At 43.5% G+C, this 12,806-nt stretch overlaps 1 protein-coding gene across 1 annotated transcript; it reads left to right on the top strand.

The window, feature by feature from the left end:
• The first annotated feature begins 3,002 nt into the window (after positions 1–3,002).
• Positions 3,003–12,266, top strand: cplx4c (complexin 4c). Its single transcript, XM_052134973.1, is given in 5 exon segments — positions 3,003–3,006; positions 3,146–3,231; positions 3,233–3,333; positions 11,871–11,958; positions 12,078–12,266. Coding segments are annotated over 5 exon segments (468 nt in total).
• Positions 12,267–12,806: the final 540 nt, after the last annotated feature.

The raw sequence follows: 12,806 nt of genomic DNA, 5'->3' as shown, positions 1-12,806 counted from the left end.
ACTTGTCTTTCCAGCCCAACGACACCACAGTGACTGCTCGAATCTTGGCCTGCTTGGCAGACATCACGGCCTAGATGAAGGAACACCACCTGCAACTTAATCCAGCCAAGACTGACCGAACTCCTGGTCTTTGCAGCCATCCTTGCTGTTGAACACAACATCACTGTGCAGCTGGGTTCAACTACAGTAACACCTTCCAAAATGATCAGAAATCTAGGGGTAACCATCGATAGCAAATTCAGTTTCACAGACCACATCTCAAAGACCGCACAATCATGTAGATTTACACTCTACATCATCAGGAAGATAAGACCCTTCTTATCTGAACATGCCACACAACTGCTTGTTCAGTCACTTGTCATAACTAGACTGGACTACTGTTAATGCTCTCATTGCGGGCTCACTGCATGTGTAATTAGACTCCTGCAAATGATCCAGAATGCAGCAGCATGTCTGGTCTTTAATGAACCAAAGAGAGCACATGTTACACCACTCCTTGTCTCTCTCCACTGGCTGCCGGTTGATGCACGTATCAAATTCAAGGCCCTGAAACTGACTCCAACACAAAGAGGCACCAAAACACTTTCGGTTTCACTGTACCTCATTGGTGGAATGACCTTCCCAACTCCATCCATGAAGCTGACTCACTTTCTGTCTTCCAAAAATGGCTAAAAACGCATCTTTTCCATGAGCACTTAACCCAGGGGTCGGGAACCTTTTTTCACTAAGGAGCCAATTTTGTAATTTTTGGTAGATTTTTTCGAAAGTGCCATACCACAAATTAATAATTTACTATTTTTCAATAAAATACAATGTTTATATTGCCCATAGACTACTTAAAAACAAACAAATATGCAAATATTAATTGGTAACCTGTTGCAAAGTGTTTGTGCGGGTTTTACAAAACATTTGACTTCCCTTTTGGGCTGGGCGATATGTTCAAAACATTTGAATGATAATTGCATTAAAAATTGATTTTGCTTTAAAAAGTAAATTAATTTATTGAAACAGGACAAACTTAAACTTAAACAAAAGACATTTCTAAATTCAAATTGCACTTTAAACTAAACGAAAAAAGCAATTACTGTAAAATAACGTATATAACCACCTCCCCAAATCCAAACATTTACTGTCTCCAACATTTGCCATCACGCAAGCATCAGTACGCAGCAACAGGTGGAAAATTACTAATAGCCTACAGATTAAGAACTAAAGACAATTATACATGTAACGATAATAATAATCAAAATAAATAAGCCTAATAAATTCTCTTGTGTTCCTAAAATAATGCTGCCAAATTTGTGTTCTTATCGAATTTGTGTTTGTATTGCGTTTGTTAATACAGTTAATGCTGCCTTAAGAAAATGAAATAATACTCAATGTTAGGTTCAAGGTGAACGTTGTCTTGTATTACTTTATGATTTAATCACATTCGTCTTTGTTTCTTTAATACAAAGATACCTGTATATATTACAGAACCTGCAGAGTTGCGTTCACAAAGCGTAAGAGCGAACTGTTCCGTGGAAATAAAGCGAAACTCACCGTACATCACAAGATGATCGGAGATCATGTGCAGCATTCTCATAGATTACATTATCCTTCCAAACAAGTTTAATTTGAATGAAACAGAGAAAAATGAGTGATAAATCTTTACATGCACTTGTTTCACGAGACAGGGTCCTGTTGCACGCCTCTGATCAGTGAATCAGAACACGAGCACTGGCGGCTTTGCTTTTCACTGTTCTTAAAAATATAATGAAGTGTGTTTCTTCAAGCGCATCTTTTTGACTAACAGCATTTCTTGTCATGTCACTCCGAGACATCTTACAGGTCGCCTTCCACAGTGGCTGGTACATCAGCATGAAAAATCTGTATTTAGCGAGTGTTCATTTCAAACCTTGTTCACCAGGAGTAGGCTGTAAGCAATCGCACCCACTCTTTCTGCAGGAAAATGATCTCTAGAAAGATTTAAATGATCATGTGTTGGTGAATGGTGAGACACCCTGCGAGGCACTTGATTTTTAACAAAGACCCACTTGTGGCTCGCCAGCCATAGGTTCCCGACCCCTGACTTAACCAGTCACTAAAAAAAATATTCTTGTTGCACTTTAATCTGTTTTGAATGCTACTATTCTGATGCTAGTGAAACTTGTATTATGGCACTTTTTCGGGACAGGGGTGGACTGGGAAGAGAAATCGGCCCGGAATTTAACATATCAACTGGCCCAAAAGTTGTTGAAAAAAGTTGTCCTTTTCTGCATATCGCGGCGCCGTTTTGTGGCCCGTTCTGCATAACGCGCCGGCTCATTTCAGTATATCACGGCCCATTCGGCACGTTTCGCCCCTTTCCCAATGCACACTAAGTGCCTCGCCTTAATCGTAGTGACTCGAATCTCAGTTGCTTCCGCGTCTGAGACCGTCAATCCGCGCATCTTATCACGTGGCTTGTTGAGCGCATTACCTAGTGCGTGTGGAGGCTTCACGCTATTCTCTGCGGCATCCACGCACAACTCAACACATGCACCACCGAGAGCGGAAACCACATTATAGTGACCACTAGGAGGTTACCCCATGCAACTCTACCCTCCCTAGCAATTTGGTTGCTAAGGAGACCTGGCTGGTGTCACTCAGCACACCCTGGATTCAAACTTGCAACTCCAGGGGTGGTATGCTTATCCATTTTTGATTTTTATATATAGATGATGGATGGATAGATGGATGGATGAATGGATGGATAGAAAGAAAGAATGAAAGAAAGAAGTGCCGGGTCTCTAATGTCCCAAAAAAGTTATTGGATTTTTACTTCCTGAACCACATTGCTGTGCCTCTATTGTAAGAGTATCAGTACTCAAAAGACAATAGCTTGTGTCCTTGATCCAAGGTGAGCCCAAGTGTCAATGGGGTATTTAAAATGAGCTAATCTCTTGAGCCGTTTCATCACACCAAATACATCGACACCCAGAGTGTCTCACCTCAACCGGTATCTCAATCAGACATGCCAAATGTGTAAGAGACGCCTTCAAAAAGAGGCCAAATAAGCTTCCACGCCTGATAACTGTATTGGAGAAGTTTCATCTGGAAGGGAACGTTCACATCATCAGCTCTTTTGGGCTTCCTTCTTTTGGATAGTTAATCTGTTCTCCAGCCCCAAAAGAACCTGAGAAGACGGCGTTCCTGCTGCAGCAGATGTTGGGGGACAAACTGAAGAACGTGACGGGTGAGAGTGATAGTGGAGTTGAAATTCAACATCTTAGATGTTAAAGAGACTGCGGCATCGAAAGGAATGAGCAGAGAAGAGTTCGATGAGTACCAGAAACAACTCATCGAGGAGAAGTGAGTAGAACATGATGACATCACTCGAACCAGTTTTGTGGATGTGAGAGTTCCTACTGTTGTGCATTACTCAGAAATTTACTTTTACACCAAGGGGCGATATTTGCCCCCTGGATTCGATCGATTTTACCGTTAGGAGGGCATTTTTTTCTAACCATCTAACATATGGTCTCTTCTGTTTATGTCATATACTTTGATCAAGAATTAATTACCTCTTACCCATCCAATTAAATTTAACATCAAGAGATTTGGGGGGATTTTTGAACCTGTTGGAAGTCAATGGGGCCAAATCTGTAAACATTACTCGCTGTTTCAAGAGTATAGCCACAAGACGTAAACAATATGTGTTAACATGATTTTAGTGTGATAAAATCACTTACTAACCGCATCTGTGTAAAGTTATATCAAATTTTATCTTCGTTGCCATAGTGACGCAAAGCATAAAACCCTAAAACGACTGTAAAAATGATGATTTAAACAACTTTACAGCTCAAATAATACACAGAAGTATTATTGTAAGTGCCACACTGTGACCTTCATTTGTAAAGAAAAGAAGGGATGAGTCGAAAAATATTTTTGGGGATAATCAGCATTACAGCTGCTCATTGCCTATACATCTGGAGTTTCACTTACTGCCCCCTGGAGAAAACTGGTGGTACTACAAGCTTGAATTGTTTATATGGAATATTCCTTATTATGATCCGGGGACATGATTAATTGCGTACATTTTTTAACGTGTTATTTTGTTTATAATTATTCACACAGAACTCACATGTTAAATCGACAGCTCTACTTTAAAGCGATGGTCAAACATGAAAATTCTGTCATTATTTATTCTGCCTCAGATTGTTTGTTGTTCCAAACCCTTATTATTTTTTTCAACCAAAAATGAAAATTTTGTCATCGTTTACTCACCCTCAAAAAAAATAAAATATCTTAGGCAGAATGTTAGTCTCAGATGCCATTCAATTTCATTGTATGGAAAAATATGCCATGAAACCCCTTTACTCAGCATAGTCTGAATAACAATTCAAAATTCGGCATCTTCGTAGTGCTTAGCCAGGGGAGACAGTTTGTCCTCCTGAAATGTGTGCACCTGCTGGCGCAATTCAAAAAGATGGTTCAAAGCTTTTCCTTGTGGCAGCCACCTAATTTCACTATGAAACAGTAACTGGTGGTCAGAATCTACAGACAGCTCTCACTCGATCTGCCAACGCCACAGACAGCTCTCACACGACCTACCAATGCCACAGACAGCTCTCACTCGATCTGCCACCAACACAGACAGCTCTCACTCAACCAGCCACCACCACAGACAGCTCTCACTCGACCTACCAATGCCACAGACAGCTCTCGGTCTAACTGCCAACACCACAGACAGCTCTCACTCGACCTACCAATGCCACAGACAGCTCTCACTCAACCTGCCACCACCACAGGCAGCTCTCACTCAAACTGCCACCGACAGCTCTCACTCGACCTGCCACCACCACAGACAGCTCTCACTCGACCTACCAATGCCACAGACAGCTCTCAGTCGAACTGCCAACACCACAGACAGCTCTCACTCGACCTACCAATGCCACAGACAGCTCTCACTCAACCTGCCACCACCACAGGCAGCTCTCATGTGATCTGCCACCACCACAGGCAGCACTCACTCAACCTGCCAACACCACAGACAGCTCTCACTCGATCTGCCACCACAACAGGCAGCTCTCACTCGACCTGCCACCACAACAGGCAGCTCTCACTCGACCTTCCACTGTCACAGGCAGCTCTCACTCGATCTGCCACCAACACAGACAGCTCTCACTCGACACTGCCACCACCACAGGCAGCACTCACACAACCTGCCAACACCACAGACAGCTCTCACTCGATCTGCCACCAACACAGACAGCTCTCACTCGACCTTCCACTGTCACAGGCAGCTCTCACTCGACCTGCCACCGACACAGACAGCTCTCACTCTATGTGCCAATGCCACAGACAGCTCTCACTCAATATGCCACCGTCACAGGCAGCTCTCATTCAATCTGCCACCACCACAGGCAGCTCTCAGTTCAATTGCCAACACCACAGACAGCTCTCAATTGACCTGCCAACACCACAGACTGCTCTCACTCAACCTGCCACCATCACAAGCAGAGACATCCAGCGCCAAAGCGACCTCATTCCACCAATAACGCCCACTAGCGTCTTCACAGTACAGAGACAAGCGAAATCAAGCGATAATGTTATATAAGATATAACATTGTTAACCAAGTTACAGAAATCATATTTCACTTTGGGATTCGTTTGAAAATCGTTCGAACAGTGGTATAAGGACAACACAATTTACTGTAAAGTCACATTCCTGAGAGTGAGAGCTTTCATTTGATATATGATATTTCCACTTATGTGCTACGTGAAGGACTTTTATTTTTAAATAAATATTTCTACCCCTTTACCTCTGGGGGCCGCTGGTGGGTCTGCTGAGTGTAAGAGGACTCAAGATCATAACCATTCTCTTTACATCCATGTACATGCGGCTCCCCCATGTACAATGTACTCCCCCGGGGTTAGTTGGCACACTCATAATTGGTTGAATATCTCTGGTGGAATAAAACTTTAAAATAGATGAGTGAGAGCTGTGGTGGTGGCAGGTCGAGTGAGAGCTGCCCGTGGCAGTGGCAGATTGAGTGAGACCTGCTTTTGGTAGTGGCATGTCGAGTGAAAGCTGCCTTTGGAAGTGACAGGTCGAATGAGAGATGACTGTGGTGGTGGTAGGTCGAGTGAGAGCTGCCTTTGACGGAGGCAGGTCGAGTGAGAGCTGCCGTGTGTGTGTGGTGGCAGGTCGAGTGAGAGCTGCCTTCGGTGGTGGCAGTTTGAGTGAGAGCTGCCCGTGGCGGTGGCAGGTCAAGTGAGAGCTGCCTGTGGTGGTGGCAGGTCGAGTGAGAGCTGCCCATGGCAGTGGCAGATTGAGTGAGAGCTGCTTTTGGAAGTGACAGGTCGAATTAGAGATGACTGTGGTGGTGGTAGGTCGAGTGAGAGCTGCCTTTGGCGGAGGCAGGTCGAGTGAGAGCTGCCGTGTGTGTGGTGGCAGGTCAAGTGAGAGCTGCCGTGTGTGTGGTGGCAGGTCGAGTGAGAGCTGCCTTCGGTGGTGGCAGGTCGAGTGAGAGCTGCCCGTGGCGGTGGCAGGTCAAGTGAGAGCTGCCCGTGGTGGTGGCATGTCAAGTGAAAGCTGCCTTTGGAAGTGACAGGTTGAATGAGAGATGACTGTGGTGGTGGTAGATCGAGTGAGAGCTGCCTTTGGCGGAGGCAGGTCGAGTGAGAGCTGCCGTGTGTGTGGTGGCAGGTCGAGTGAGAGCTGCCGTGTGTGTGGTGGCAGGTCGAGTGAGAGCTGCCTTCGGTGGTGGCAGTTTGAGTGAGAGCTGCCCGTGGTGGTGGCAGGTCGAGTGAGAGCTGCCGTGTGTGTGGTGGCAGGTCGAGTGAGAGCTGCCTTCGGTGGTGGCAGTTTGAGTGAGAGCTGCCCGTGGCGGTGGCAGGTCGAGTGAGAGCTGCCGTGTGTGTGGTGGCAGGTCGAGTGAGAGCTGCCTTCGGTGGTGGCAGTTTGAGTGAGAGCTGCCCGTGGCAGTGGCAGATTGAGTGAGAGCTGCTTTTGGCAGTGGCATGTCGAGTGAAAGCTGCCTTTGGAAGTGACAGGTCGAGAGAGAGATGAATGTGGTGGTGATAGGTCGCGTGAGAGCTGCCTTTGGAAGTGACAGGTCGAGTGAGAGATGAATGTGGTGGTGGTAGGTCGCGTGAGAGCTGCCGTGTGTGTGGTGGCAGGTTGAGTGAGAGCTGCCTTTGGTGGTGGCAGGTCGAGTGAGAGCTGCCTTTGGTGGTGGCAGGTCTCTGTGACAGGGTGAATTAGATTTGAGCCCTCTCAAAATCCGTCTTGATTCGGTCGTTGGACAGTGGGTTTGTTTTATTTTGTTTGCAGTGTTTTCACATGGTACTTCACAGCACATGGGTTAATTAGTTTTTCACCAATACTTCATGCTTTCTTAGCACAGGCGATACGAGAAGCAGCCAGGTAACTTGCTTTCAGAGAGCTTTTAGATGATGTTGTGAGTTACTCAATACTATTTTGTTGGCTTTGCAGTAGGTCTTGCTTTCGTACATAAAAATCCACTGGTTTACCCACACATGTTGTATGCTTAGTTTGAAGGTGACTTTCAAATTTGGATGGCTTCATCGACTCATTGGCCAAAACCTCATCACACTGTGGTTTTTCATCTGCTGTAATGGTAAAACCGTACTTCATATAGTCTGGGTTATACTTGCAAACACATTTTGATGTCTTCGTAGTAGGAGGAGTTTCTAAATCGCCTACATGTTTTCTTTTAAAAAAGAATGCATTTTTATAGAGAAAAGGATTGCATTCAGACTAGCTCGGTAATGCACTTTTTTGTGTGGGCACCTCGCCCATGCCTAAAGCCGCCCCTGTTTACTAGCCAGTGGCTGATAACAGACATAGCATGAAATTTGGTTGCATATGCGAGATATTTCCTCGCAATCTATGTATTTTGATTGTTCGATTATAACTTGAACAATAACTTTAATGTTTGTGCAGAAATTACAGTTACGATGGGCTGAACAACTATGACATCCATTAAACAATATTGGCATACACATATGTGTCTTAATGGCAATGCAAAACAACAGCACTTATGTTCCTGACTTGCACAAGCATAAACAGTTTCTAATGTAATTTTAGCACTATAACGGCATTCGCTCTCATGAAAGGCCCTACTGTAACAGACCAACTGACTTCTAATTTCTTCCATTAGTACTGTGCATCCATCAAATGCATAAATGGACTAATTGTAATGACGTTTGCAATGGCTTTAAATCAATTATATGTTTAAAGTACCACGCAACCCCAGTGGTGTTTCTAAACATAATTAAAATCTTCTTAGTCTGTAATTATTGTCTTATCCTGATTCCCATTTCCTGTGGCTTGTCATCCAATGATCATCAGTGAGTTAGAGCTGTCATTACAGATCTGAATGCAGTGACAGCTGACGTCACAGATACATGTTGTATTTGATGTAACATTATACAACTCATAACATAGCCTGATTGAGATGTTTGATTGTCAGAGCAATTCAAGCTTGTAGTACCACCTGTTTTCTCCAGGGGGCAGTAAGTGAAACTCCAGCTGTATAGGCAACATGCAGCTTATACAGAGAACAAACCGCACTTACTGACAGCAGACAGCACAAGGTGAGAACACGGTCTTGTGTTCAAGCACATCCTTAAAGAAGCGCAAATCCGAAGGCAGGGATCTCAAGAGGTGTTTTTCTAAGTTTCAAACTACATTTAATTTGACACAGCGACCTAATAATGGTGCGTTTATGACGAGACGCAACTGAGATGCTCCAAAACTGTCTGTCTGACGCAGGTGTACATTGACGCGTCCTTGAACAAGCCCTCATAATAGATCTCGGACTGACTGACGAGGTCAGTTGCAAAATGTATTGCTGTGAACTGTAGGCCAATGAAAGGCTACAGATCGATTAAATATTGAATAATTGTTATTTAAGGGCTTTCTAAGCAAATATTTATGTATGCTATTAATTACTCGGCATTCCATGTAATTAATTCTATAATCGATTGACAGCCCTGCTATATATAAAATATATATAGATATACATTATCAAGTCTTTAAGACTCATAGGAATGTTTGTATTGATTCAAGTTATTTATTTGTGGCATTTTGTCTATTTAAGTTTAAATAGTGCCAGATACTTTACGCACACCAGTGTAAATACTGACATTTGCTAAATAGTATATAATATTAAAACATATTTATTTTTAACATTTTAACAATATTTTCCATCAAACTAAATTAAGTCATGTTTAAATAATCTGCACTATTAAATTAAGCATAAATGTGAAGAGTTTACATTTATTTTAATACTCATTATGTTTTATTCACAATATGTACATTTTGTTACCGGTTATACACTCCAATTAATTTTTTTTATCAAATGTTTTTTTTTAATTTAGTTAAGAATTACACAACTCAATTTGATGGAACTTTGTAACTAAATTAAAACGTGTTAATCTTAAAAAAAAAGCTAAAATATATATTTTTTAAATGTTTATCCTCTTTTATGGAAATTTAATAGAAATGTGCAAATCTTAAAAATAGACTGAAATAATTTTTGAGTGTGTGTGGCCAGTGCTAATTACACATGGTGCAAATAGTTTCTGAGTTTTTTTATTATTTATGAGAAATCATGAGGATTAAAGTCTGTTTGACTAAGTTCGTGCTGACTTTAGCAGGATATCTCCATTAGGCTCAAGAGTTTTAAAAACCCGCTCAACATGAAAGCTAGTCACTATGACGTCTTGGAAAAAGACTACACATTTCCATGATGTTGCTGTACGCTATACTTAATCTCTTTATATAACACCCGACAGCATTAAGTCCAGAACTGGGTCACTGAGTTAATAGCCCTCATGCATGGGGTCAAATGTCACGTCCTTAAGTGTGGAAATTCATGACAGATTTAGCTAGGTAAATTTGTTGAAACTGATCGATTTCATGCTGAAGAGCCGCTTAGTCCGTTTTGTACATCATTTTCTCTCTTTCGGAATTGTAAACGAGTGTCAGCATCTCATATACTGTATGTCTGAAGGATTGAAGTCTGTCACGCAAAACATGAGCTCATTCATTTCATTTAAATCCATTTTGTTTTATTATTTTAAACGTAAGTCTTGGTCAGAGGCTTACGTACATTTTACTTCACCTCAGGTTAATGGTGCAACACTCAAATATTTAGTAGAGTGTAATTGTAACTCAGTGCCCGTGTCACCGGTTCTGCTCGCCCTGCTCAGAACTAGACTCGAACCGGCGTCTCCGGCGTGGGAGGCAGGTGCGCTAACTAGGAGGCTAAAGGCTACAGCTTCTAGCGTCCGTCACTAGTGCAACTTTTGATGTCAGGAGAGTGAGGTTTGCACACTGCACAGCTATCTATCAGCTGGCTCCTATTACACTCACCCGCCTAAACCTCACTCCCATCCGGGTCACGGCACCAATGTCACCGGTTCTACTTGCCCCGCTCCGAACTGGATTCGAACCGGCATCTCCGACGTGGGAGGTGGGTGCACTAACAAGGGTGCACTAACAAGGAGGCAAAAGACTACAGCCTCTAGCGTCCGTCGCTAGTGCACTTTTTGAGGTCAGGAGAGTGAGGTTTACACACTGCACAGCTATCTACCAGCTGGCTCCTGTTACATTCACCCCCTAAACCTCACTCCCATCCGGGTCACGGCACCAATGTCACCGGTTCTACTTGCCCCGCTCTGAACTGGACTTGAACCGGCGTCGCCGGCATGGGAGGCGGGTGCGATAACAAGGAGGCTAAATGCTACAGCCTCTAGCGTCCGTCACTAGTGCACCTTTTGAGGTCAGGAGAGTGAGGTTTACACACTGCATAGCTATCTACCAGCTGGCTCCTGTTACACTCACCCCACTAAACCTCACTCCCATCCGGGTCACGGCACCAATGTCACCGGTTCTACTCACCCCGCTCCGTACGGGACTCGAACCGGCATCTCCGGCATGGGAGGCGGGTGCGCTAACAAGGAGGCTAAAGGCTACAGCTACCAGCTGGCTCCCATTACACCCATTTAAGCTAACCTAGTCTAAGCTATAACTTGACTGGCTCGTGCAACCGGCTCAATTGACACAGTTGATAAAAGTTGAGCAAAAATGGTCTAGAAAGTTAGAGTGCATCTAATGCAACGGCATTCCCACATTTGTACGTGTGGCTCAGCTGTATATTGTTTTAATAGCTTGACTGGATTTGGCTAGGAAGTATTAAAGCGTTGCCCCTGTTTGACTCTAGATATAGCCCCACATGCTCCATATTTTACACCGAAACCATGTTAACCTTCTTAGGCTCCGGCCTGCTGTCAGGGCAGCGGGTGCAGGTAACTGTTCCTAATATTTGAAAAGGAACAATCTGTACATAGAAATAATAAGACATTTTTGCGCTTTTGCATTTGGGGTGAAATATGACCCAGATATGTTCTTGTTTCATGACATTTACTTGGCTTTTAGCTATTTCTAAGATATAAGCATTTACATTTTATAACAAAATGGTACGTCCTCGTGGTGGCACGGTTACCTCAATCCCGGTGGCGGAGGACGAGTCTCAGTTGCCTCCGCTTCTGAGACCGTCAATCCGCACATCTTATCACGTGACTCGTTGTGCATGAATCATACAGGTTTACAACAACATGCAACATGAGGGTGAATATATGACACATTTGTACTTTTGAGTGAAGTATCCCTTTAAAGTATTGATCATGCAGGTAATGTGCTTTTAAGTGTTTGTTATGCTGAAGACTTTATACGTAATGTAGCTCCGAATGTGTAAAGTACATTATTTCTCTTTGTTAGGCTTGTTATCTAAATCAGCTTAAGAACACACTTCAACATACATGTATACTATATCATATTAACTGTTTAATAATTAAGTACATTCTGTTCACAGGATAGTGAGGGACAAAGAGTTTGCCACAAGCAAAGCCGAGAGAGCGAACTTGCGAGTGCTGCTACGTGACAAATACAGAATACCAGAGGTATTTACGCCCATCACTAATCAGCAGGACTAAAATCAATGACTCCTGTACCATTCAAATGTTTGTTCTCAATTGATTAGACATATAGGCATGGGCATTCTTCGTTTTTCTCCACGCAGACTGTCCTGATGACGCAACTTGCGCATACTGTGCACGGAGCGATCAACAACGCGGACAACCGAAGTATATTTTTGGCTTTAGGCCTTAAAGGAATACTTCACGCAAAAAAGAAAATTCTCCCATTATTCGCTTCCCCTGATGCCATCCCAGATGTGTATGACTGTGTTTCTTCAGCAGGACATAAATGAAGATTTTTAGGAGAAGATAGAGCTCGTTCAGGTCCTTATAATGAAGTACACGGGTGCTTCATCGGTCCAAAAGTCACATTGAGTCAGCATAAAAGTAATCCAAACGACTCCAGTCGATCAATGAATGTCTTTGTGGTATGAGGGGGCGTGGTCATGTGTCGATCTGAAGGAGAGGGAGAGCGGTAAGGCTCGTCACCTGGGTTGTGAGTACTCTAACACCTGTCTCTAGTTATAGTGAAGGCGGAGGGAGACCTAAAAAGGCACGCCAGTGCGTCAGTTCGGAGGAGCGAGTGGCCAGAGGAAGTGGTGTGTGTGTTTCTGGCAGCACCTCCTTAAAGAGACCACATACATATTTGAGTCGGCTACTGAGAGTCTATTTATGTTTATGTGTGTGTGTGTGCAATAAAGACGCACATTAACCGTTCGCTGTCTCCTGACGACCTTTGACTTGTCACAGTCTTCTAAAGCGGCTCGCTAGATTTATGTAAGAAACAAGTCGATAATTGAAACGTTTTTAACTTTAAATCGGCGCTTCCTTCC

Source organism: Xyrauchen texanus, chromosome 9, assembly GCF_025860055.1.
Source record: "Xyrauchen texanus isolate HMW12.3.18 chromosome 9, RBS_HiC_50CHRs, whole genome shotgun sequence".
Lineage (NCBI taxonomy): Eukaryota > Metazoa > Chordata > Actinopteri > Cypriniformes > Catostomidae > Xyrauchen > Xyrauchen texanus.
The sequence above is the reverse complement of the archived record's forward strand: the minus strand, read 5'-3'. Positions and strand labels throughout refer to the sequence as shown.